The sequence below is a fragment of the Mobula hypostoma genome, chromosome 6, assembly GCF_963921235.1.
Source record: "Mobula hypostoma chromosome 6, sMobHyp1.1, whole genome shotgun sequence".
Taxonomy (NCBI): domain Eukaryota; kingdom Metazoa; phylum Chordata; class Chondrichthyes; order Myliobatiformes; family Myliobatidae; genus Mobula; species Mobula hypostoma.
This window is the reverse complement of record NC_086102.1, coordinates 108,304,615-108,332,452: the sequence shown is the minus strand read 5'-3', so window position 1 is coordinate 108,332,452 and position 27,838 is coordinate 108,304,615. Positions and strand designations below refer to the sequence as shown.

At 45.2% G+C, this 27,838-nt stretch overlaps 1 protein-coding gene across 1 annotated transcript in view; it reads left to right on the top strand.

Moving 5' to 3' along the window:
• LOC134348280 (villin-1-like) overlaps nt 1-27,838 on the top strand; it is a 91,521-nt gene that overhangs the window by 42,212 nt on the left and 21,471 nt on the right. The window contains exons 14-15 of the mRNA XM_063051416.1: nt 2,056-2,235; nt 22,275-22,420. Of these exons, the coding sequence (XP_062907486.1) occupies nt 2,056-2,235; nt 22,275-22,420 (326 nt within the window). The remainder of the gene's footprint in view (nt 1-2,055; nt 2,236-22,274; nt 22,421-27,838) is intronic.

Genomic DNA, 27,838 nt, shown 5'->3' with positions numbered 1-27,838 from the left:
GCCTTGCAATTATATCCAAGTAGACAACATCTACTGCCTTGCCTCAATTTTCCTCGTAACTTCCTTGAAAAACTCTATAAGTTCATTTAGACATGGCCTACCATGTACGAAGCCATGCTGACTATCCCTAATCAGTCCATATCTATCCAAATACTCATTATCTGGTCCCTTATAATACCTTCCAATAACTTTCTAACTACCAATATCGGGCTCACCTAATTCCTGGTTTATTTTTAGAGCCTTTTGTAAACAACGGAACAACACTAGCTATCATCCAATCCTCCAGTACTTCACCTGTCGCTAAAAATGATTTAAATATCTTTGCCAGGGCCCCTGCGATTCCTGCACTTGCCTCCCACAGGGTCTGAGGGAACGCTTTGTCAGGCCCTAGGGATTTGTCCACCCTAATTTGCCTCAAGACAGCAAACATCTCCTCCTCTGTAATCTGTGTCCATGAGGATGATGCTGCTTTGCCTCACTTCTGTAGACTCTGTGTGCATCTCCCAAATAAATATAGATGCAAAAAATCTATTTAAAATCTCCCCTGTCTCTTTGGGCTCCATGCATAGATTACCATTCTGATCTTCAAGAGGACCAATTTTGACCCTTGCATCCCTTTGCTCTTAACATATCTGTAGAATCCTTTAGGACTTTACTTCAACTTGTCTTATGGGCCAATTTTGTGCCTTCTTTTAGCCCTCCTGACTTCTTTCTTAAGTGTTCACTTGCATTTCTTGTACTCCTCAAGTACCTCATTAGTTTCTACCTGGCTATACCTGCTAAGCACCTCCTTTTATTTTCTTAACCAGGGCCTCAATATCACTTGAAAACCAAGGTTCCTTGAACCTGTTATCTTTACTTTTTATTTTGACAGGCACATACAAGCTTTGTACTCTCAAAATTTCATTTTTGAAGGCCTCCCATTTGCCAAGTACACCTTTGCCAGAAAGCAGCCTGTCCCAATATACGCTTGCCTAATCCTTTATAATACTAGGAGAAACTGGTCTTTTTCCTGTTTAGAATCTCAACCTGTGGATCAGACATATCTTTTTCCATATTTACTTAGAAATTATTGGCATTATGATCACGAGATGCAAAGTGTTCCCCTACACAAACTTCTGTCACCTGCCCTGCCTCATTCCCTAATAGCAGATCAAGTATTGTGCCCTCTCTTGTTAGGACTTTTATGTACTGATTAAGAAAACTTTCCTGAACACGTTTGACAAGCTCTATCCCACCTAGTCTTTTTACAATATGGGAACCCCAGTCAATAGGTGGAAAGTTAATATCACCTACTATATCTTCTGTCAAGTCCCATCTACTCACTCCCGGACCATATCCTTCCAAAGCCCTCCAATTGAAACTTCTTTTAAATGTTACGTTGAACCAGATCCACCATTTCTACTGGCAGCTCATTCCACACTTGCATCACTTTCTGCGAGAAGAAGTTTCCCTCAGATTCCCCTTAATCATTTCACCATTCACCTTAAGCCTATGGTCTCTAATTCTAGTCTCAACCTGAAGGGGAAGAGCCTGCTTGCTTTTACCGTATCTATGCCCTTTGTAATCTTGTATACCTCTACCATTTTTCCTCATTCTTCAGGGAATAAAGCGTTAACCTATACAACCTTTCCCGATAACTCATGTCCTCAAGTCTCAGCAACATCCTTGCAAATTTCCTCTGTACTCTTTCAATCTAATTGATATCTTTCCGGTAGTAGGTGACCGGAAACGCACACAGCACTCCAAATTAGGCTTCACCAATCTCTTGTACAACTTCTGTTCGACACAACATCGACTTGGACTCCTCAAGGTCGCAGGTCAAGGAATCAGTGATCAACTTTATGCATTTATATGTATTAGGAGTTGCTGTGGTGTGTTGGTCAACAAAAAACAACATTCAACAGTTATAAAGAATTATATAAAAATAGAGGTTCAAGAACAGATATGGAATAAAATGTGCATCTTGTACGACTTCATTTCAGCACAGACATCATGAGCTGAAGGGCCTCGTCCTGTGCTGTACTGGTCTATGATCTATGTTCTGTTTTACAGGGAAGCAGTTCAAGGTCTGAGGATTATGAGACAGAGGACCAAGGCAGTCTCTTCCAGGTTTCTGGCAAGAACGAGTACAGCACTAAAGCATTTGAGGTCCCAGTACGCTCCTCCTCCCTCAACTCCAATGATGTCTTTCTGCTGAAGACCAATAGCCATTGCTACCTCTGGTATGGGAAGGTAAGGACCAGTTCAATTCTTTGGGGTCCCTATAATGAATCATGTTCTTGCCTTGAATCTCCGGAAAACAGCCTTAACCCAATACAACTACATTGAGTTGTCAAGATGGTGTTGAACATTTGGTGAATTTATTGGTTGTTTGAATCCATTGAATTATAAACCAGAAACACGAGAGATCTAGGAATCCAGAGTAGCTCTCACAAGACCTGATGAAAGGTCTCAGTCAGAACATTGACTATTCCCCTCCATAGATGTTGCCTGACCTGCAGAGTTCCTCCGACATTTTGTGTTAGTTATAACTAGATCCAGATTCAAATTTATTTATTATATGTACATCAAAAGCTACAGTGAAATGGGTCATTTGCATTAATATCCAGCCTAAGGATGTGCTAGGGTCAGCTTGCAAGTGTCACCACACAAATTGGTGCCAACGTTGACTGCAAGCCCACAATACTTGGCAAAACAACACAGAGCACAACAGGTGTCAAAACAACAATAGCAAAACAAGCCCCTTTCTCCCTCCCATCCACGCACAGTCTTCCAAATTCAGGGCAGACCTCCAGCATCCTGTCTCCAGGTCTTCTCCAGCCATTGGGCTTTCTGGACTACCAACCAACCTTTGGGCTCTGATCTTCAGTATCAACCCCCAGACTAGCCAATGATATGACCCCAAAACCTGGCTTGAATTCCAGACCTTGTGCTTACTCCTGCCTCCTGCTCACATAGAATCCTCCTCACTGGCCTTCGAGCGTGAAGTGAAGGTCTAAAATACGGATGTCCTTTTTCACCAGCCCATGTCACTGGCCTTTACTACAGGGCAGCACTGTAGCATACGAGTCAGCATGGTAGCGTTGTGCTTAGCGTAATGCTGTTACAGTGCTAGCAATCAGTGATTGGGGTTGAATTCCCACTGCTGTCTGTAAGGAGTTTGTATGTTCTCCCCATGACCACGCAGGTTTCCAAGCACGTTCCAAAGACCTGTGGGTTAGTGTTAGTTATGGGCATACAATATTGGTGCAGAAAGCATAGGCATGCTTGCAGGCTGTCACCAGTACAATTGTCAGTGATTTGATTTGACCCAAGTGACACATTTCACTGTGTTTTTCAATGAAAATGTGACTAATAAAGCTAATCTTTGAACTTTTTGAGTGATGAGGGCATTTCTCCTTAGAAGATCAGAGGACGAGAGGTGACTTGATAGTGGTGTATAAGATTTTCAGAGATAAGCAGAGACATTTTCCCAGGGTGGAAACTGCCAGTACCAGAGGATATTTGTTTAGGCTAAGTGGAAGAAAGTTTAGGGGAGGATATCAGAGGTAGCTTTTTCCCCCACAGGAGAGTGGTAAGTGTCTGGGATACACTGCCAATTTTGGTGGTGGTGATTAAAGTTTTATTTGTCACATGTACGTCAGAACATACAGTGAAATGTGTTGTTTGCATCATATGAAACTGGCAAGGATTGTGCTGGACAGTCTGCAAGTGTCACCACGCTTCCAGCATCAGCATAGCATGCTCACAACTCATTAACCCTTTGGACTGTGGGGGGAAGCCAGAGGACCCAGCGAAAACCCCCATGGTCACGGTAAGAAAGTACAAACTCCTTACAGACTGTGGCAGGAATCGAACCCCCGACCTCCCGCTGAAACCGTGGTGGTGCACTAAGTAGTACGTTACCATGCCACCCAGTAGAGGCGGATACTATAGGGACTTTTAAAACACTTTTAGACAGCCACATGGATGTAGGCAAAGTGAAAGATTATGGGCTGTGTAGGAGGGAAGAGTCAGTTTGATCATGGAGTTAGGTTTATATTGGTCAGCACAACATTGTGGATGTGGAACATTGTGCTGAACTGTTCTATGTTTCTATTTGCTTCCATTCTCTACAATTTACTTTGCAGAGGGAAAGACTCTTCATTCTCTGTTCTCACGGCACATTCTTGGTCTCCTCATTGTATGGGTAATCTTTACAATGAGTCTGGATCAATACTGTGTAATCAGGACTTCTCCTTAGCACAGGAGTCAGTGCTAAGATAAATAATACTGCTGTTGAGGAGAAAACATACCTTAACTGATCGAGCCCAAGGTGAGGGAAAAATTTGACTTGCTGACAAACAGCCTTGGCCCTGAGATGTAGAGTCTACAGCACAGAAATATGCCCTTCCACCCTTCAGAAGACATAGGAACAGAACTGGGCTATTTGCTCCTTCATTCAATTATGACTAATTTATTATCTTCTCTCAATCCCATTCTCCTGCTTTCTCCCTGTAACCTTTGATGCCCAGCTAATTCTCTTTGCAGCCAGCACAAACAGCTATTTTATACCCAGAGAGAAAAGGGAAATTCTATTCTAATATAGATAGTAATAATCTAATTAGAAAGTACTTGGTCAATACTGCTGTGAAACGGTAACCAATGAGAAAAACACTTACTCACTTAATGCAGAGCTTCCACAGCTTTCCAGAATTATACTTTGTATAAACACTATTAAACTGTTAATATTAAACTTATGCATACTGTAGCCACCAAAATCATAGTAAGCACTTACTTATGCATAAGTAATTATATAAAATACAAGCAGACAATTAATTATTGAAATCTAAAGAAAAGTATAATTAAACATTCAAATTCAACAACCCTCCTTTTGATTCTAAATCACATGAGGGGAATTCTTCTTCCCTTCTGCCATCCGATTCCTAAATGGACATTGAAGCTTTGAACACCAACTCACTTTTTTAATATACAGTATTTCTGTTTTTGCACATTTTTAAAAAATCTATTCATTCTATGTAATTGATTTACTTGTTTATTTATTATTATGTTTTTATTTTTTTTCTCTCTCTCCTAGTTTATGTATTGCATTGAACTGCTGCTGCTAAGCTAACAAATTTCACGTCACATGCCGGTGATAGTAAACCTGATTCTGTTGTTTAAAATTATTGCATCTGAAAATTCAGAGGCAGGAAAACTTGTGATGCCTACATTACATATGAAATAATCAAAAAAACTACTTAGGTTATGAAGTATCAGGGTACTGTATATATTCATAAGATTCCATCGTGGTTAGGCAGATTAGTCGGCACACACTCAAGTTTGAACTATTCTGTTAATGATTGCTTTTAAACAGGTAAAAAATATGTAAATTATGATAAGGCCTATTAGTATAAATAATATGACTCGCAATATTGAACAACCTCAGCTTCTGAGTCTTGAATGAATCCAATCAAAGAAATCCCCTCTATCAGATTGGTATTTTAGCTGCTTCTTTATGAGTATGATCAGTCAAATTAGTCATGTCTTTAGATTCAATAGGCATGTAAATATGACAATCTTGTCCATAACTGCACATGCACCCCCAACAGCTAAGAGAAGGTCTAATGCCATATGATTTTGAAGAACCATCTTACACATGGCAACCATTTCTGTTGCTACTTTTCCCAAGGCTTCAGAAGTGTCATTGCCTACTCTTTCAAAGGGTGCAGCAACATTTTAATCTCTTTTGCACAGTACTGTATGCATAGCTAGGGTGCCTAAGACTTTTGCAGAGTACTGTAGTAATTTTATGTATTGCATTGTACTGCTGCCCCAAAATAAACAGATTTCATGACATATGTGAACGATGATAAACCTGACTCTGATATGGGTCTCCATTGTGGACTGAGGCTTTATGGATGAATCTGAGGAATAAGAAAGGTGTGGCCACGTTAATGAGGCTATAGTACAGACCACCCAACAGTCTGTGGGATTTAGGGGAACAATTTGCAGAGAGATTGCAGACTGTTGCAAGAAACATAAGGCTGTGATAATAGGTGATTTTAACTTTCCACATATCGACATACTCCCATATCGTAAAAGGACTAGATGGGATAGAGTTTGTCAAATATGTTCAGAAAAGTTTCCTTATTCAGTACAGAATGTGTAATACTTGATCTCTTATTATGGAATGAGACAGGGCAAGTGACAGAAGTTTGTGTAGGGGAATGTTTGCATCTAGTGATCATAATGCCATTAGTTTCAAAATATGGAAAAAGATAGGTCTGGTCCTCGGGCTGAGTTTATAAATTGGAGAAAGGCCAATTTTGATGGTATCAGAAAGGATCTGGCTAAGTGGGCGGCCTTTAAAAGTGAAACTTTTGAAGTACAAAGCATGTATGTGCCTGTCAGAATAAGAGGCAAAGGAAGCTGGTTTAGTGAACAAGAGAAAATTTGTAGATGCTGGAAATCCAAGCAACACACACAAAATCCTAGAGGAAATCAGCAGGCCAGGCAGCATCTCTGGAAAAGAGTTCAGTCGACATTTTGGGCCGAGACCCTTTATCAGGACTGGAGTGAAAAAGGTGAGGAGTCAGAGGAAGAAAGCGGGAGGAGGGGAGGAAGAGCCACAAGGTGATAGATGAAACTGGGAGGTGGGAGGGGGTGAAGTAAAGAGCTGGGAAGTTGATTAGTGAAAGAGATACAGGGCTGGAGAAGGGGGAATCTGATAGGAGAGCACAGAAGGCCACAGAAGAAAGAAAAGCGGCGGGGGGGGGGAGCATCAGAGGGAGGTGATGGGCAGGTAAGGAGATAAGGTGAGAGAAGAAAATGGGAATGGGGAATGGTGAAGAAGAAGGGGGGGCATTATCGGAAGTTCGAGAAAACGATATTCATGCCATTAAGTTGGAGGCTACTGAGGCAGAATCTAAGGTGTTTCTCCTCCAACCTGAGTGTGGCCTCATTGTGACAGTGGAGGAGACCATGTACTGACATGTCAGATTGGGAATGGGAAGTGGAATTAAAATGGGTGGCCACTGGGACATCCCGTTTTTCTGACAGATGGAGCGTAGGTGCTTGGCAAAGCAGTCTCCCAACCTGTATCAGGTCTCCAAAATGTACAAGAGGTCACACTGGGAGCACCAGATACAGTAGATGACCCCAACAGACTTTTAGGTGAAGCATCGCCTCACCTGGAAGGACTGTTTGGTGCCCTGAATGGTAGTGAAGGAGGAGGAGGTGTAGCACTTGTTCTGCTTTCAAGGATAAGTGCCAGGAAGGAGATCAGTGGGGAGGGATGAATGGACAAGGGAATTGCGTAGGGAGCAATCCCTGCAGAAAGCAGAAAGTGGTTAGGAGGGAAAGATGTGCTTGGTGGTGGGATCCCACTGTTTGATGGCAGAAGTTACAGAGGTTTATGTGCTGGATGCGGAGGCTGGTGTGGAAGTGGGAGAATGAGGTGAGGGCAGATGTGCACGAAATGGAAGAGATGCGGTTGAGGGCAGTGTTGATGACAGAGGAAGGGAAGCCCCTTTCTTTGAAGAAGGAGGACATCTCCTTAGTTCTGGAATGAAGAGCCTCATCCTGAAAGCGGATGCAGTGGAGACGGAGGAATTGAGAGAAGGGGTTGCTGCTTTTACAAGTGACAGGGTGGGAATAGGTATAGTCCAAGCAGCTGTGAGAGATAATGGATTTATAATAGACATCAGGAGATAAGCTGTCTTCAGAGATAGAGTCAGAGAGATCGAGAAAGGGGAGGGAGGTGTTGGAAATGGACCAGGTAAATATGAGGGCAGGTTGGAAGTGGAGGCAAGGTTGATGAAGTTGACGAGCTCTGCATGGGTGCAGGAAGCAGCACCAATGCAGTTGTTGAGGTAGCATAGGAAAAATGGGGGACCGACAGCAGTGTAGGTTTGGAACATTGACTGTTCCATGTAGTTGACAAGAAGGCAGACATAGCTGGGACCCATGTGAGTGCCCATAGCTACACCTTTTGTTAGAAGGAAGTGGGAAGAGCCAAAGGAGAAATTATTTAGAATGAGGAGAAGTTCTGCTAGATGGAGGAGAGTGGTGGCAGAGGGGAAATGGTTGGGTCTGGTGTCCAGAAAGAAACGTAGAGCTTTGAGACCTTTCTGGCAAGGGATGGAGGTATACTGTATAGGGACTGGACATCCATAGTGAAAATAAGATGAAGGGGACCAGGGAACTTGAAATCATTGAAAAAATCCAGAGTGTGTGAAGTGTCATGGATGTAGGTGGAAAGGGACTGAACCAGGTGGGATAAAACAGAGTCGAGGTATGCAGATATGAGTTCATTAGGACAGGAACAAGCAGAAACAGTGGGTCTACCTGGAAAAGCAGGTTTGTGAATCTTGGGTAGGAGGTAGAAACGGGAGGTGCAAGATGCAGGAACTATGAGGTTGGTGGCAGTGGATGGGAGATCCCCAGAGTCAATAAGGTTGGTGATGGTGTGGGAGACAATGGCCTGGTGTTCCTTAGTGGCAGCTTGTTCAAGGAGTAAGTAAGAGGAGGTGACTGACAATTGTTGCCGGGCCTCAGCAAGGTAGAGGTCAGTACGCCAGACTACAGCATCCCCCTTACCTGTGGGTTTGATGGTGAGGTGAGCATTGGTGCGGAGAGAGTGGAGAGCAGAGTATTCAGAAGGAGTAAGGTTGGAATTGGAGATGGGAGCGGTGAAGTTGACATGGTTGATGTCCCATCGGCAGTCGGCAATGAAAAGATCCAGAGCAGGCAGAAGACCAGCGCGGGTGTCCAGGAAGAGGAGGAGGACTGAAGATGGAAGAAGGGGTCATCAATATAGGATGGAGAGTCCTTTCCAAAGAAGTAGGCTCAGAGATGGAGGTGACACAAGAAGAGCTTGGCGTCATGGGAGCACAGAACTCGCTGAGGTGTGGGTGCAGGGGGACAAAGGTGAGGCCCTTATTGAGGACAGGACATTCTGCTTCAGAGAGGTAAAGGTCAGAGGAAATGGTGGAGACTCAGCATGGATGACAGCTGGGAGCAGAGGGGGTAGGGTGTTAGTGGTGTCAGAGGAGAGGTGAGGTTTGGGGTGCTCAGGGAAGGTGGGGTGGGAAGAAGGTGGAGTCTCAGAGGACCCAAGAGCTGGTGGTGGGACCTGAGAGACACAGGTTTGCAGAGAGGTGGTGGAGGTAGGGGAGATGGGGGTTCCAGTGGCAGCATGTGAAGTCCCAGCCTGAAGGTCAAGGCTGGACTTGAGGTTGGAAGTTGCACAATCGGCATTTTGAAGTGTCTGAGGTTGTTGGAACCTCCATTGATGGCGGTGGAGTCTGGGTTCTGAATTTGCTTGGGATTGCTAGAACCATTGAGCTTGCAGCAGGGGTCGCGGTCTGAAGACGTCCGTGCCTGCCAACATTGGAGACGGCAGGTTCTGTGGTCTATAGACAAGCAATCTTCTGATCCTTGCAGGACGTGAAAAAGTCTTAGAATTGGCGATTGAAAGTGATCTGGCGGAGGATAAAATAGCGGACAGGTCCATTAGAGGCAGCGGAGAGAGAATCACAGTTGTAGAAGTGACTGGGATAGGGACACCAGGTACCTCCTCATGGTAGAAAGTGTGGCATGTAGAACATGGTGGGAGAAGCAGTGGGAGAAACTGTCAATTGAATGCGGATACTGGATTCCTCAAAGGGTCCAAATGGAGAAACTTGAAAATGAATCTGGAAACCATGCGGTACAAGCTGGTGGCGAAGACATGTTCCCAGGCAGGATACTTGGCTGTAGTAGCAGATCTAGGTGAGCACGTGGTTGACGAGTCAGAGGGCAGCAGAGATCATCGAGGGGGAGCAGTGAGAGAGGGTTTCACTGAACTTCCGTCAAAGGGAAGATTTGAATTTCTTCAGGTTAAGCATCCCTGGAAGGGACTTCACAGTGTAGTAGCTCAATCACAAACAAGAGGAAATCTGCCGATGCTTGAAATCCAAGTAACACACACAAAATGCTGGAGGAGATCAGCAGGCCAGGCTGCATCTATGGAAAAAAGTAATCAGCGGATGTTTCGGGCCAAAACCTTTCAGCAGGACTGGAAAAAAAAAAGAGGTTTAGTGAACCTTGATTTTTGAGAGATATTGAGGCCCTGATTAAGAAAAAATATGGAGGTGCATAGCAGTATAGGTAGGTAGAACAAATGAGATACTTGAGTATAAGAAATGTAAGAGAACTCCTAAGAAAGAAATCAGGAGGGCTCAGAGAAGGCGTGAAGTTGCTCTAGCAGGGAAGGTGAAGCAAAATCCCAAGGACTTCTACAGAAATGATAAGAGCAAGAGGATGGAAGGGACAAAATTGGTCCTTTGGAAGATCAGAATGGTCATCTCTGCATGGAGCCAAAAGATTGTAAAGAGATGTTTTTGCTCTATATTTACTCGGGCTCTATATAAGTGAGACAAAGCAGAAGCAAGGTTATGGACTCCATACAGATTACAGAGGAAGAGGTGTTTGCTGTCCTGAGGAAAATTAGGGTGGACAAGTCCCCACGACCCAATAAGGTGTTCCCTCGGATCCTGTGGGAGGCTATTGTAGAAATTGCAGGGGCCCTAGCAGAGATATTTAAAATATCCTTAGCAACTGGTGAGGTTCTGGAGGATTGGACGATAGCTAACATTGTTTTGCTGTTTAAGATAGGCTCTAAAAGCAAACTGGGAAATTATAGGCTGGTGAGCCTGACATCAATAGTAGGGAAAGTTATTGGAAACTATTCTAAGGCACCAAATACACGTGTCTTTGGTTAGTCGTGGACTGATTAGGGATAGTCAATATGGCTTTGTGCGTGGTAGATCATGTCTAACCAATCTTATAGCTTTTGAAGAAGTTACCAGGAAAGTTGATGAAGGCAAGGCAGTGGATGTTGTCTACATGAACTTTAGTAAGGCTTTTGACAAAGTCCTGCAATGGAGGCCGGTCAAGAAGATTCAGTCACTTGGCATTCAAGATGAGGTAGTAAATTGGATTAGACATTGGCTTTGTGGGAGAAGCCAGAGAGTGGTAGTAGATAGTTGCTTCTCTAACTGCAGGCTCGTGGAGTGCCACAGGGATTGGTACTGGGTTCATTGTTGTTTGTCATCTATACCAACAATCTGGATGATAATGTGGTTAACAGGATCAGTAAATTTGCAGATGACACGAAGATTTGAGGTGTAGTGGACAGCAAGGAAGAATATCAAAGCTTGCTGTTGGATCTGAAACAGCTGGAAAAAGTGGGCTGAAAAATGGCAGATGGAATTTAATGCAGACAACTGTGAGGTGTTGCTCTTTGGTAGGACCAACCAGGGTAGACCTTACAGTGAACAGCAGGGCACTGAGGAATGTGGTAAAACAAAGGGTTCTGGGAATACTGGTCCATAATTAATTGAAAGTAGTGTCACAGGTAGATATGATTGTAAAGAAAGCTTTGGCACATTGGCCTTCATAGATCAAAGTATTGAGTACAGGAGTTGGGATGTTATGTTGAAGATGTATAAGATATTAGTAAGGCCTAATTTGGAGTATTGTGTGTAGTTTTAGTCATCTACCTACAGGAAAGATGTAAATATGATTGAAACAGTACAGAGAAAATTTACAAGGATGTTGCTGGGACTGGAGGAACTGAGTTATAAGGAAAGATTGAATAGATTAGAAATTTATTCCCTGCAACATAGAAGACTGAGGGGAAATTTGATAGAGGTATACAAAATTATGAGAGGTGTAGATAGGGTTTTTCCACTGAAGTTGGGAGAGACTACAACTAGAGGTCATAGGTTAAGGGTGAAAGGTGAAATGTTTAAGGGGAAAATGAGGGGAAACCTCTTCACTCCAAGGGTGGTGAGAGTGTGGAATAAGCTGCCAGTGCAAGTGGTGGACATGATTTTGACTTCAATGTTTAAGGGAAGTTTGAATAGGTACATTTTTGGAAGTGTTATGGAGGGTATGGACTGGCTGCAGGTCGATGGGGCTAGGCAGTTTAAATGGCTCAGCATGGAGTAGATGGACCAAATGGACTGTTTTTGTGCCGTATTTTTCTATGTCTCTATGAAAGTGGGAAGGGGGAGGGGAAAGGTGTTCACGGTTGGAAAAAAGGGAAGGGAGCAGGAAGCGCTAGAGAGACATTCTGTAATGATCAATAAACCAATTGTTTAGAATCTAATGTCCTTGCCTGGTGTCCCAGGGCTGAGTGTGTCTGAACCTACCTGCCTCTGGCACTCCTCTGCCACCTGTCCCACACCCCTCCCATGGCGTTTCACCCTTGCCATTCCCAACATCCTTTGCTCTCGCCAGATTTACAAACTCACCTTCTGCTTCACATTGACAAATGCAATATTGTGCAAAGGTCTTTGGCTCCCTAGATTTATATACTTTTGCACAGTATTCTAGAATGCCCTGTTACCATCTCCAACAGATTTGCTTAGTTGTCTTGTTTGGGGTTGCTCTGATACTACAGAAGACCATAGGAAGCATTGTGGGCCATGGTACACCAACCTCACGATACTTAGTCATTGATTGATGGCTCCATTAATTGATTTGACTTGTCCTGATGACTCTGGGTGATTTGGTCAATGAAAAGACCATTTAATGTTCATCAGTCAACATAATTGCTGACAAACATCGCAGTAAAATGTGTTCTTTGGCAGAGATGATGTGCCATGGCAAAACCCCATCTAGGAACATAGTCATTGGTCAGGGGTTTTGCTGTGTTTGTGGCAGTGGCTTTCCTAACTGAATAGCTTCTTCCCATATTGAAAACTTGTCATCTATAACCAGTACGTCTGACTATCCCTGACACTTTGGTAGAGAAATGTAGTCTACTTGTAAATGTAAAAATGGACCAGGTGGGGCGGGAGCACTTCAGTACGGTAGCTTTTCTACTGCTCCAGGATTTGGTTTCTGGAATGTCATGCATCTTTCAAGCATTGCCGAGCTTGTGCCCTGAACTTTGGATTCCACCACCAATGGGAGAACCTGTTGATCACCTTTTTACTCCAATGTGTTCGATGGAGTGTATTTGCCGTTTTTCATAATTCCAGTTGTCGGTACTTTTACTCCTTCCAATGCTGCCTGTTTTGCAATTTCATCTGTGAATGAATTTCCACAGCTTTCCTCTGGAGTCACTTTGGAATGGCTTTTACATTTTAGTACAGCAACTTCTGAAACAGTGTATGACATCAGTGAGTTCTTGTACTGGTTGGCTATTTTTGATTAGGGATCCTACAGCCGTAAGATATCTTCCTTGTCTCCATAAGTTTCCAAAGTCATGAGCAATTCCAATATCATATTGAGAATCAGTGTAGATATTAGCTGATCTTTCTTCTGCCAAGTAACAGGCTTCAATTAAAGCTTTCAGTTATGCCTGTTTCAGCCATGCCTCCTGATGCCAGCATTTCAGTTTCGGAAACATCTATTTGAATGCCTCTTCAATCACTGAGGAGTCATCAGCATACAGAATCATGTTTTTGGCACAGTAATAACCAACAGGACGCTGTTGGTCACCACGTTCTTGAGTTAAGACTGTCATCATGTGTTTCTTGTTGGCATACAGGGTAAATGGTTTCCCTGTATCAGGGATTCTTAATGCATACACAATGCCACCTTTAAAGTCTGAAACACTTTCAGTTGTTCTCCTTTAAAACTTGCAGGGTTGTCTGAGCACTTGCTGTCCTTCGGCAGGTTGTTCAGTAGTTGACCAGTAGTTGATGGATCTGCTACTAGCTTGTCAATACATTGATTAAGACATTAGACCATAAGATATAGGAGAAGAATTCGGCCATTTGGCCCATTGAGTCTGCTTTGCCATTTCATCACGGCTGATCCAATTTTTCTCTCAGCTCCAATCTCCTGTCTTCTCCTCGTATCCCTTCATGACTTGACCAGTCGAGAATCTGAAACCCCCTGGTTTCCTTGGCTGTGTAAGTCTAGGGAAGACACTGTCCTGTCCTGCCAAACCCTTGAGATTGAGATTGCTGTGCAATCTGCTACCCTGCCAAGAAATAACAGACAGCGCTCCGCATATGACTAAAGGAATTATATTTATGAATCTTCTTAACTAAAGGCTTCGTAAAGAGAAGGGAAAAAAAACAAAAAGGGCTCATTATAGTTAAACAGTCAATTGTGCACAAGTTGGAGCTCAATGCTTCCAAATCTCATACATACTCACCCATCCGCAGTTGAAATCGGCACCTTGCTCCATTAAATCACAGTCCCCCACCGGCTCGAATCCTATGCCTGGTTCTCTCCAGCATCTTCCCTCTTCTTCTCCCACCAAACAAAGGACCCAGCTCACATTCCAAGGCCCCCATTATCTCTAACTATAACCCAAACACTGCTTCTACAGGAAGACCATTACATTAGCAGTGAAACCTTACCCAGGGTGTTACACTCCTGATGATGTAAAAAGACAGTGATTGGTAGAGAGTTTGAGGGGCAGGCTGCTGACGTAGTGAGATCTTTAAAGGCAGAGAACCCCTTTGCCACTTCTGTAGCCTACATACAAGAGCTAGAAAATACGTTTGGCATGACGGAAAGCCCAATGGAGCTTACGACGGGGTTTCGAAACAAGTTTGAGGAGAAGGAGGAAAAACTTCCTACCTACATTTTTCGGCTAGAGAGGCAATTGAGTTGCTTGCAGCGTAGTGGGTGGGGGTGGCGTTTAAACGGCTGAGGTGAACCAGTTAAGAATGGACCAAGTGGTGAAATGTGCACAGTCACAGGACATGATCGCTTGAGGTCTCCGAATGTCTCGTAAGGCATGCCCCCTCCCTTGATTGCCAAGCTGATCAGTGAAGTAAGAGAGGAGCAGAATGTGATGGAGGCATGGGAAGCTTCTGTCAGCTGGGTACAGTCCTCGGAAGTAGCCCCTGTTGCTGAAGTGACCCCTGGTAAACCACCCCAGGGAGTGGTAAAGGAGCTCGTGGCAGAGTGGAGAACTGAGGTGTCCTGGTTGTTACTGGCAGATGCAGTCACCCTGCATGACAATGCCAGCAGGGAGTCGGACCCTCTGAGGGGACAGACTAAGCAGACAGCTGCCAGTGACTGGGGTACCGTGAGAACTGGGACGGCCGGTATCGTCTGCTATAACTGTGGGGAAGAAAGACACTTCAGACAGGAGTGTCAAGGCTGGGAAAGCCTTCAGAGAGTGAGCCTCCGGGTACCTAAATGGAGAGAGACATTGGGAAACTTAGGAGAGACCCAGTGAGGCAATGTCCTGGCATCTCGGAGGGAACTCATTCTTGGCAATATATCAAGGAATACCCCAAAGCAAAAAACCCTATTCCTGAAGCCTTAGTGGGGCCAAGCTCCATTGTATCACTACGGATCGAGGGTATTTATGTTAGAGCCATACTTGACACAGGCTCTCATGTTACTCTGCTGTACCGTTCATTTTACAACCAGCATTTGACACATTTACTATTGAAGCCGCTCAATGCGCTAGAGATCTGGGGTCTTAGTACAGGTGACTATCTGTACGATGGTTACTTGTCATTGAAGCTGGAGTTTTCGGAGGCAGAGTTGGGAATAGCTGAGGTCCTTGATACATTAGGTGCTGGTTTGTCTGGACCCGGTCGAGAAGGGCAAAGCTTCAATTCTCGCCGGGAGAATTATGAGGAAATAGTGGGAGCCTGCAAGGAGGGAGTTGAAGAGAGCTTTCTGAAGACATTGTCCATTCACCCTGCGTTCCGAGCTGCTTTTGAGGAAGTGTGTGACCTCACTGGGCCAGATGATGAGCATAAACGAGGGTCTGTGTGGTTCACCCGGTCAAAACAAGTCATGTTACAGCCCGGGGAAGTAGCTAGAGTGACGGGAAACCCCAAATTTCCCGGAATGCCTGAGACCGAGGCCCTCCTGGTGGATGTTCCAGAAGACCATGAAGAGGAGTCATGCTTACCTGCTGGGGTACTGGTGAGGCCCCAAATGAGAGGCCCGCGGTTGTGCAGGTGAATAGAATAACAGTGAGTGTCAGGAACACCGGAGAGGCACATCTCTTTCCGGTGACGGTAATGTCGAGTATCCCTGTGAAACAAGCCGGGGAGAAACTCTGTCTGAAAAGGAGAAAGTCGATTGCCGAGTCATTCAACCCTGGTACCTGGAGGGAGGAAGAAGAGGTTGATAGGGAAGATGTTGAAGTTGGAAGATGTCTTTTCTCCCGACGAGTTTGTTCCAAGAGCACTTGCCACACCCTCTGGAGTATCAGACTCTGGACAGGCGTACCAACCAGTATACGGTCCTGAGAATCGAGGATGCGCTGGCCTGTCTGAGTGGTGCGAAGTGGTTCAGTGTGCTGGATTTGAGGAGTGGGTATTACCAAATCCCCATGAGTGGGGCTGACAAAGAGAAAACAGCATTTATATGTCCACTGGGATTCTTCCTGTTTGAAAGGATTCCCCAGGGCATATCAGGAGACCCTGTGATCTTCCAGTGTGTCATGGAGAAAATGGTGAGGGATACGAACTTGCTTGAGGTGTTTGTGTACCTAGATGATCTCATAGTGTTTGGGCCCATCTTGGAGGTTCATGAAGTGAGGCTGCTGAAGGCGCTGGGCCATCTGAAAGCTGAAGGGTTAAAACTTTCCCAGGAGAAGTGCTGGTTCTGCAAGAGGTTGGTCAACTATGTTGGGCACATAGTCTCACAGAATGGAGTAACTACAGATCCATCAAAGATAGAGGCGGTGACCAAATAGCCAAGGCCCCAGACTGTGAGCGCCTTGGGTTCTGCGGGTGCTACCGAAGGTCTGTGAAGGACTACTCTAAAGTCAGTCACCCTTTAAATCAGCTTCTGTGAGGTTACCCTCCCTTGGGGAACAAAGGGAGGAGGACAAAAGGAGAGAATGGTAAAGATTATCTTTGCCCCTCAGAGGCCTTAGGAGCAAGATTGGATAGGAAATGTGAAGAGGCCTTTCAATTGTTGAAGGAGCTGCTGACGAAAGCATCTGTATTGTCTTTTCCAGACCCCCGATTGTCGTATGCACTGCAGACAGAAGCCAGCAGAGATGGCTTAGGAGGTGTTTTGTATTAGATCAGGGCACAGGGTTGAGACCTATCGCATTTGTCAGCCTCTGAGCGAAACTACCCCGCACACAAGTTGGAGTCCCTGGCATTGAAATAGGCTGTGGTGGATAAGCTAAGTGACTTGGTGCCAAGTTTGAGGTGAGGATGGACAACAACCCATTAACTTACATCCTGACAGCGAAACTGGATGCCACAGGCCATTGGTGGGTGGCAACATTGTCTGCCTATGATTTCAGCCTGAAGTACCGGTCGGGGAGTCGGAACATTGATGCCGAAGCGTTGTCCCGGCGTACGCATGGAGCGCTGGACAGGGACGGAGAGTGGGAGAGCATTCCTGCCCCTGGAGTCAAAGCCAGTTTTTCATCATGGGGAAGGCAGAGGAAAGGCAAGGGCAGAATCGAGCGGTAGATCATTTGGGAGCTTCGGATGACACCATTCCACAAGCTTACTGCATCCTGACTGCTCTGAAGTCAAAGCAGTTTCCGGAATTGAGTCCTGGGGCAGTGGCGAGATGACCCATGCATAGGTACCATCTGGTCAGCAGTTGTGCAAGGGGACATGGCCCAAGCAGACAATATGAAACACTCTGCCATGTCTCTACTACTGAGAGAACGGACCAGATTGGAGTTGAGGAACCAGATCCTACACTGGGTCACGTCGCCTCCGGACCAGCCTCAGCATTACCAACTGGTTCTGCCTGAGAAGTACTGGAGGATTGTGTTGAAGTCACTTCATGATGTTTGGGGTCAGCATCTGAAAGACAGGGGGCAGATCGTCACAATAAGAATATGAGTGGAAGGGGTGGAGCAAGAACTGCCAGGAGTGACAGGTGATCCAGGTGAGGAGGAGAAGGCAGATGGTGGTGGAAGGGTGGAAATAGAAACAGAGGTCCTCTTCCCTCCCCTATCTGCCAGTTCTTGCTCCACCCCTTCCCTTCAACCTTTTTATCCTTTCAGTCTCGCTGAAGGGTCCTGACCAAAAGCATTGACTGTCCATTTCCTTCCACAGATGCTGCCTGACCTGTCGAATCCCTCCAGTGATTTGTGTGTTGCTTGAGGAATGTGTTCATGTTCAAGTTCATGTTCAAGTTTATAACCATATAACAATTACAGCATGGAAACAGGCCATCTCGGCCCTTCTAGTCTGTGCTGAACTCTTTTTCTCATCTAGTCTCACCGACCTGCACTCAGCCCATAACTCTCCATTCCTTTCCTGTCTATATAGCTATCCAATTTAACTTTAAATGACTTTAAGTTTATTGTCATCTGACTGTACATGTATACAACCAAACAAAACAAATTTCTCTGGACCACTGTGCACCCACAAAACATATATTACACATAAAACTAAATATTATCATAAAATATAATTCAGAATGTTTGAGTACACAGTACAGGTAAACAGTGGACAGCTTGCTGTCCTAGTGACACGACCTCGGTGGTGGCAGGGTATTCATTAGTCTCACAGCCTGAGGGAAGAAGCTGTTCCCCAGTCTGACAGTCCTAGTCCTGATGGTGCGTACCTCCTTCTGACGGTAGAGGGTCAAAGAGATTGTGGGATGAGTGTTAGGGATCCTCAACAATGCTACGGGCCCTTCACCTACAATGCCCCTGGTAAATGTCACAAACATGTGGGAGGAAGAACCCGGTGACCCCTCTCAGCGGATTTTACTTTTCTCTGCAATGTTCTGCGGTCCGATGCCTTGTAGCATTCGTACCACACAATGATGTAGCCAGACAGGACACACTTGGTGCTCCTGTAGAAAGTTGTCAGAAAGGGTGCGAGGAGCCTTCCATGCCTCAGTCTCCTCTTTCCCGGTCCTGGTTAAATATATTGATTAATGCTGTATTTAGTTATTTGCTAGAAATTGCTTTGGTCTTTTCTCTGTGCTGTTTATTGGTTGTCATAGAATCATAGATCAGGGAAACAAGCCCCTCGCACCAACACGTCCATACCAACCATGATTCCCAATGACGCTAGTCCCATTTGCACAGTGGAGTAGCAGTTAGTGTAACACTTTACTGGGTGGTAGGATCTTCAACATGGGTTCAGACCCTTTATCTATAACGCTCCTGGTAAATGTCACAAATAGATGGGGGGGGGGGACCCCGGTGATCCTCTCAGCAGTTTAACTCAATTTTCATGAGGAGATGGGGGGGGGGTCGCGGTGTGGAATTGAACAAAAGGACTATCTCTGAAGGTGCTACGGTCCTTTTTCAGCACACTTGCTCATGACGATACAAGAATGTGATTGAAAGATCAATATAGTGCAGATGCTGGAAATCTGAAATAAATACAGAAAATGCTGGAAATTCTCTGCAAGTCAGGTAGTATTTGTGGAAAGAGAAACAGAGCCAAGCCCTGCAACCCTGGTAAATCTCCTTTGCACTCCCTCCATTACAATTATTTTTTCATCAGAACTAAGGATGTAGCTGTGCTAGAGAAAGTGCCTGTATGGAGGACTTTGATTATGGAGAGAGACTGGATAGGCTGGACTTGTTTTCCCTGGAACTGAGGGGTGAACTGATAGAGTTACATAAATGCTATGAGAGACATAGATATGGTAGATAGTCAAAGTCTTTCCAATGGTAGGGATATCAAAAATAAAAGGATATACTGTAGGTTTAAGGTAGGTGACAGCATATTCCCATTCCCATTTATGTTTTCGCTGTGATCGCGTGGGTTTCCTCTGGGTGCTCTGGTTTGCTCTCATATTCGAAAGATGTATGGGTCAGGGTTAGTAAGTTGTCGGCATGCTACATTGGCGCTGGAAGCATGGCAACACTTGCAGACTGCCCCCAGCACATTCTCGGACTGCGCTGGTCCTTGAAGCAAACAATACATTTCTCTGTGTGTTTCGGTCTACGTGTGACAAATAAAATTAATCTGAATGCGAATGCCAGGATTTGGGCATTGTGGGAATTTGGAAGAGCTGAAGTTTGGGAATGCAAGGAGAATGTGGGAATGTCTGGACTGGATGGTCTGGGATCCTGGCAGAATCATAGAGCAAATCTACACAGATATAGGCTCTTCAGCATGAGTCCATGCTGACTGATCATTGTTGTTGATGCAAACGATGCATTTCACTGTATGTTTTGATATACATGCAACAAATAAAGCTAATTGCTTTGTTAAAAGGGTAAAAGGAAGGACGTTTAAAGGGGATTGGAGGGGCAAATACATTTTTATCCCCCACATATAGTTCAGGTATGATCACCACACTTCTCATTGCAATGGAAAAACAGCCAGCATAATCCAAGATTCTTCCTGTCCCAGTCTTTCTTTCCTCGTCCTCCCACCCTCCCCCCAACATCAAACATGTGCTTTCAGCAGATTCCCCCAAACTCACTGGAACAACAAGCATACCATCATCAATGTCTTTCCCCCAGGTGCCGTGACAGCGTAGCGGGCAACGCAACACTATTACAGATTGGGGCGTTCTGGAGTTCGGGGTTCAATTCGTTTGGACGTCCTCCCCGTGAACCATGTGGGTTTCTCTTGCATGTTCCGGTTTCCTCCCACAGTCCAAAGATGCACTAATTAGTAGGGTAATTGGTCATTGTAAATAAATAAATATATAGATGGATAGATAAGTAAATAAACAAACAAACAGACATTCCAAGCTTTACTTGGGCAGGCAACACCACAGCAGTAGACTCCCAAAAAACACTTGTTCCCAAGTGGTCAGGGGAAGAGGTTACCTGGCGGACAAAGGAGGAAAATTCAAGGATGTGGTCAAAGCCTGCCTCAGAAAATACAACATCCCTATTTTATCCTGGGAACCTCTTGTCCACAACTGTTCAACATGAAAAAGGAGCATTGGGGATAGCATACGAAGGGTGATTGATAAGTTTGTGGCCTAGGGTAGAAGGAGTCAATTTTAGCAAACCTAGCGCATTTATTTCTCAACATAGTCCCTTCCTACATTTACGCACTTAGTCCAGCGGTCGTGGAGCATACAGATCCCTTCTTTGTAGAAGTCGGTGTCTTGGACCTCCAGAAAGTGGTCCACAGCAGGGGTGATTGATAAGTTCGTGGCCTAAGGTAGAAGGAGATGATTTATTAACTTCAAACTTTCTGCATAATCACTCAAAGAGTTGAACTACACGCGCATGTAACGAGAGCTGTATAACTCATTTCCTTCTACCTTAGGCCACGAACTTATCCATCACCCCTTGTACACGGACTTTTTGCATGTGGTGGAAGGAGGGTACTGTCTCACAAACTACCCACCTCCTGCTCCATGCCCCATTGGGGGATTCACTGTTCCCACATGGACCTCATTGGCCACCTCTGAACCCACAAAACAGGAGAGGAAGTTGGTTATCTTTGAACCCAAAAGGTTGTCTTAAGAGGGAGACGAAGAACACCAAGAAGAAATAAAATTAATTCATAGTTGGCAGTGTTAGACCAATGCTTAGTTTAGATTAAATATTCAAATAACAAAACAAGTTTTCTTGGGATTGTACCTAGATATTTACAATTAGAATGACAATTTTAAATGTTCCTGGGTTGTACAGTACATTCCTAAGGTGGGACACTAAGAGCAGACAGAGGGCAGGAGAATGGGGTTGAGAGGGAAAATAAATCAGCCTTGATGGATTGGCATCATTTTGCCCCTATGTCTTGGGGCCTGATGGTCTAATGGACAAGTGTCGTAACAAATTTTGTCTTGCCGACTGCTCATATAACCTTCTAAATCCAAGGCTGCACACTTTGAACTTTGGTCTGACTTTGATGAGGCCATAGGAAAGGACAGTGCACTACGGGACAATGGGAGGGGGAACTGGCGGGGGGAATGTGTGGGTGATGGGCAGATTGAAAGGATGAGGGGGGGGAAAGAGTCAGCATTTCAGGTCCCGATGAAGGGTCTCAACCCAAACTGCCGACTGTTTATTCCTTTCCATAGATGCTGTCTGATCTGCTGAGCTCCTCCAGCATCTTGTGTGTGTTACATTGCATCTCCAGCAACTGCAGAAACTCCAAATGTATATGATTTGCAATTCTTTTGCTATCCACCATCAGATTACTGAACAGTCCTGGAAACTATGAACACCGCTTCACTATTTTTGCTCTTTTTTGGCACCATGTAAATAAAAAAATGTATGTGTATATAAAATTGTAATCTATAGTACAATATATTTTATGCCTTGCACTGTACTGCTGCCACAAAACAACAACTTTCACAGCATAAAGTATATCCATAATATTAAGCCTGATTCTGATTTGAATATAAAAAGTTGTCTCTACAGGGTTCCTATAAACTCTCTGCTCCTGTTACAGGGCTGCAGCGGTGATGAGAGAGAAGTAGCCAAAAATGTGGTTGCCATCATCTCCAAGAAAGACAAGCAGAACGTATATGAAGGCCAGGAGCCCGCTGAGTTTTGGGTAATCCTCGGAGGAAAAGGTCCATACGCCAGCAGTAAGAGGTATGAGCTTCATTTTCATGGACAGCCCTTGGGATTGAGGATTATTTACTTCCACGCCGTTCTTTGTAGAACAGAAGATAGCTGTATGTGAATTCTTTTAATATGTGGTAGCCGTAGTATACTGGCTACCACAAGTTCTTGTTTAGTGTGAGGTCTAGGTCCAATAGCAAGAAGCTAGAAGATCACAGGAGACAAGGCTCTCTGATATAATGATTATAAGGACACGCAGTCCCCTTTTATTGTCATTTAGTAATGCATGCATTAAGAAATGATAAAGTGTTTTCCAGAATGATATCACAAAAAACACATGACAAACCGACATAAAAACTAACAAAAACCACAGAATTATAACATATAGTTACAACAGTGCAAAGCAATACTGTAATTTGATAAGAAAAGACCATGGCACAGTGTAAGTCTCAAAGTCTCTCGAAAGTCCCATCATCTCACGCAGACGGTAAACCCCCAGCGCTGCCAACTTGCCGATGCAGCATCCTGGAAGCATCCGACCACAGTCCGGCTCCGAGTCCGTCCGAAAACTCCGAGACTCCGACTACCTATTCGACACCGAGCACCGAGCACCATCTCTGCCGAGCACTTCGACCCCGGCCCCGGCAACAGGCAATAGGCAAAGCCAAGGATTTGGGGCGTTCCCCTCCGGAGATTCTCGGTCGCACAGTAGCAGCGGCAGCGAAGCGGGCATTTCAGAAGTTTCTCCAGATGTTCCTCTGCGCTTCTCACGGCTGTCTCCATCAAATCCTGATTGTGCACGGCCCCTAGTTACACATAATCGGTATTCATTCGGAACGGCCGCGCGTGGTGTCGCGCCGCCATCTTCTCCTCCCTCCCTGATAGTCATAGAACATAAAACATACAACATTACAGCACAGTACACAATGTTGTGCCAAACTTTTAACCTACTCTAAGATCAATTTAACCATTCCCTTCCATGTAGCTTTTCATTTTCTGTCATTCACGTGCCAATCTAAAATGTCTCTAATGTACCTGCCTCTACCACCGCCCCGGTTGCATGTTCTATGCACCCACCACTCTGTGTGTAAAACACCTGTAGGTTTTCGCAAATAAAATGGCGTGAGGCGTTCTATACTTAAGAAAAGCAGTAACAACTCATTTATTGTACTCCAAACACTGAACACAAAGAACTTTACAGAATAACGTCACACATCCGACCAGCCTCTCAAAGTGAAACTCCAACTCAACGTTGGTGGTTGTGAATTACGTACATTTGCACCAGTTACAATTCCTTACACAAGCCCTTCAAGAATTCACTAAAACCAGCATTGAGAGCCTGTCCGGATCTCAGACGAGCCTCCTGGCTTGGGTCCTGTATTCCATGGTTGAAGGAACAGCAGGTGCCTCTGGCTTGTCCAGAGGGGTGTTGATACACTTATGGTCACATTGCAATGCCAGGGGAATGGCAGCGGAATCCTCCAAATCTTGGTGGGCCAGTTTAAGGTGGCTTACCAAAATGGATTCAGGTTTACCCATCTTATCTATGATAGAAGTCCTTTCTCTCCGTTCCAATGGGCCATCGTAAAGGGGCCTAAAGAGATGTTGGTGTGCGTCATGGTGGACGAAAACAAACAAGGCAGATTACAGGTCAACAGGAACCCAAAAGTGCTGTGTGCCATGATGGGAGGTAGGAATAGGTGCAAAGGAATTGAGTTTACTGAGGAGAGTGGAACACTGTTGTGAGGCTGACAAGGCTGTTGTAGCATCAGGAATAAAATCACCTAGCACTCGTAACAGCTGCCAGTATACCAACTCTGCCATGGACAGCTGCAGATGCTCTTTTGGAGCAGTTCTGAACCCCAGCAGGACCCTTAGGGACGATCATGCCTACACTCATCGGTCAGGGAAGCCCTCAGAGCAGCCTTTAAGGAGCGGTAAAACCGCTCACATAGGCCATTGGAGTGCAGGTGATACACTATGTTGTGACATAGTCTAATGCATCCATCGCAGCCCGGAGGTCTGAAATGAATTGGGGACCACGGTCAGAGGAAATATCAGACGGGGTGCCAAACCAAGCAACTCAGGTGCTGATGAACGCCCGAGCCACGTCTGAGGCTGTCGTCGATGCCAGAGGAACGTCCTCTGGCCACCTGGCGGTACAGTCCACCATGCATGAAACTGCGGAGGAGTGCCAACAGGGTCCACATTGACATGGCCAAACCGTCGCTCGGGGACCACAAAAGGTGTCAATGACTCCTGGATGTGACGCTTAGTTTTTGCCCACTGGCACCCCACACAGGATGCAGTCCAATCACGCATGTCCTTTCTGAGGCAGTGCCACAAAACCTCAGTGCAACCATTTTCTGTGAGACCACCCAGCTCAAGTACGAGAAGCCATGTATGGAGTCAAAAACAGTCTGCCTCAGGTTTGCCTGTATGGGCTGAGGGCGACGGTTGAGACATTGCACAGGAGAGAAACCCCAGCTTCCCCGAACTTAAAGTCAGCTGACCACAGGCCCATGATTGTTGTTTGGTAAGCCTGGACCTCTGGGTCAGTATCAGTATCTTGGTTGGCTACCGTGCCAGCATAGTCGACCCCTATGTGTATAGCCTCGATGACTGGCCATGAGACCCATGGGATTATTTTCCCCCATGATATGTCGTATGAGGGGTTTGTGATCAATGAATGCTGTGAGATTGTTGACCCTCTAGAAGAAAATGAAAATGGCAGACAGCCAGGTAAAGACCAAGAAGCTCACGGTCAAATGTGCTGAACTTCCTTTCGGGTGGGGCGGAGCCGCTGGCTGAAGGAGGCAAGACTTGCCACACGCCTCTGTCTAACTGTTCTTGTACAGCACCCACAGCATAGTCTGAGGCATCAGTAGGAATTGCTGTAGGTGCGTTGGGGAACGGGTGTGCCAGTAGGGTCGCATTAGAAAGAACTCGTTTGGTATCATCAGCTGCCCTGGTCATGTCTGCTGACCAGTGAAGCATGTGATTAGGGGTTTTGCCTTTAAGCGCACTATACAGGGGGAGTAGAACTTCAGCAGCTCGCAGAATGAAGCGGTGAGACAAATTCACCATGCCTGAAAACTCATGTAGTTTTTTAGTAGTGCAGGGCAGTGGGAAATCCATAATAGTGGCCATTTTTGATGGAAGGGGTTTCACACCTTCTGTCGAGATGCAATGGTCAAGAAAATCAATGGTCGACAATATAAACTGGCACTTAGCAGGGTTAATAATCAACCCATGTTGGCTAGAGCACTCGAAAAGTGTGCGGAGATGAGATACGTGTTTGGATTTGGATGCACTGGCGACAAGTATGTCATGCAGGTAAACAAAAAGAAAATCTAAGTCTTTTAATACAGAGTCCATCAGTCATTGGAATGTCTGTGCTGTACTTTTCAGCCCCAATGGCATGCACAGAAAGTCAAAGAGGCTAAATGGGGTTATCACAGCTGTTTTGAGAATGTCCTCTGAGCACACAAGCACCTGATGGTAGCCCCTAACTAAGTTGACTTTAGGAAAAATTAACTTTCTGACTAAACATGCCAAAAAGTCTTGGATGTGTGGGTCCAGATAACGATTGGGGGGTGATGACCTCATTGAGGTGTCGGTAATCACCACATGGGAGGCAACCACCATCGGACTAAGGAACCATATGGAGGGGCAAAGCCTAGGGGCTGTTCAACCGGCGTACAATGCCAAGTCTTTCGATGATGGCAAACTCAGCCTTTGCGGTTGCCAGCTTTTCGGGGTCCAGTCTACGTGCATAGTCATGGACTGGCAGGCCAGTTGTGGTGCTCAACCCCATGTTTTGTGACTGTAGTGGAGAATGTGGGCTTGGTGATGTCTGGGAATTCACCCAGCAGTCGAGTAAGCTCACATGGGGTGGTGCATGCACTAGACAGAGTCATTGTGGGGAACTTACTGTTAAATAGGGTAACAACCCAAACTCATTAATGTCCACAAGCCGGCAGTTCTTAAGATCGACTAACAGAATTGGGCGCACAGGAAACATGCACCAAGCAGAGGTCTAGCCACTTTAGCCAGGACGAAGTCCCACGTGTAACGTTGCCCACTGAAGCAGAGTGTCACCCGTCATGTCCCATAAGTCTGGATCCTGTTGCCGTTGGTGGGCTCCCGTGTGGTTTCTTCACTTCTAGTCAGTAGGAGATGCTGGCAGCACACTCACTTGAGCACCTGTGTCACACAAGAAGCATCTCCCTGAGAGAGTGTCCGTAATGAACAGTAGATGACCCTGGCAGCTGGAACCCACTGTGTTCACAGACCTCTGAATTCCCGATATGCTGGCACTGTCAAAGCTGCAAGGCACTTGCGAGTGTTCATACCAAAGCGAGTGCGGTAAAAACACAGCCCCGGCATTGTCTGTTTTGCAGCTGCAGGTGTCCTTATGTTGTGGTACTTGTTGGCCGGGCTTATTGAGACAGGGAAAGGAGAAGGAATGATGCGCCTCTGCCTGGCTGAGTGTAGACTATCAACCATTTTAGCAAGCTCCCTGTAGTCTTACACAGGTGCATAGCAAGGACTATGTGAACTTGATCTGGCATTTTCTGCATGAGGAGTTCTTTAAAAATATAACAAGGGTGGTGATTTCCCAGGAGAGACAGCATGTGGTCCATTAGCCCTGACAGCATAGCATCAGTGAGACCGGGCAAAGAGAGCAACTGTTAGGCGCGCTCAGACTCCGATAGTCCAAAAGTCTGGAAAACCTGAGTTTTCAGCGATTGGTATTTATCGTGTTCAGACGGGTGTTCTAGTAGACTCACCACTCTTGCAGCCGTGGAATTGCTGAGCAACGCTATCACATAGTAAAATTTGGTGTTGTTGGCACAGATTTCTCGCAGAGCAAATTGGGCCTTGGCCTGTATGAACCAAGCAACGGCATTTTGCTCCCAAAACTCTGGCAGTTTCAAAGCGACTACTTTGATTGACATGTTCAATAACTCTGGAATCATCTGAGAGCATTGTGGTCACCAATGTAGGTTTTCACAAATAAAGTGGCATGAGGCATTTTATGTTTAAGAAAAGTTGTAATAACTGTTTTATTTTACTCCAAACACTGAAGGGATAGCACGGTAAAAGCATTTTACATAATTACGTTATCATGTCAGACCGGCCTCTTAGATGTCAGTGGTTGTAAATTATGTACATTTCCACCAATTACATTACCCTACATACCTACCTCTGACGTCCCCCCATATTTTCCTACAATCTCCTTAAAATTTTGCCCCATTATTCACCACTTCTACCCTTACTCTATCTATGCCTCTTGTCATCTTGTACACCTCTATTAAGTCACCTCTCGTCTTCTGTCACTCCAAAGACAAAGGTCATAGTTTTCTCAGCCTTTCCTGATAAGACATGATCTCTAATCCAGGCAGCATCCTGGTAATTCTCCTCTAAAGCTTCCACATTCTTTTT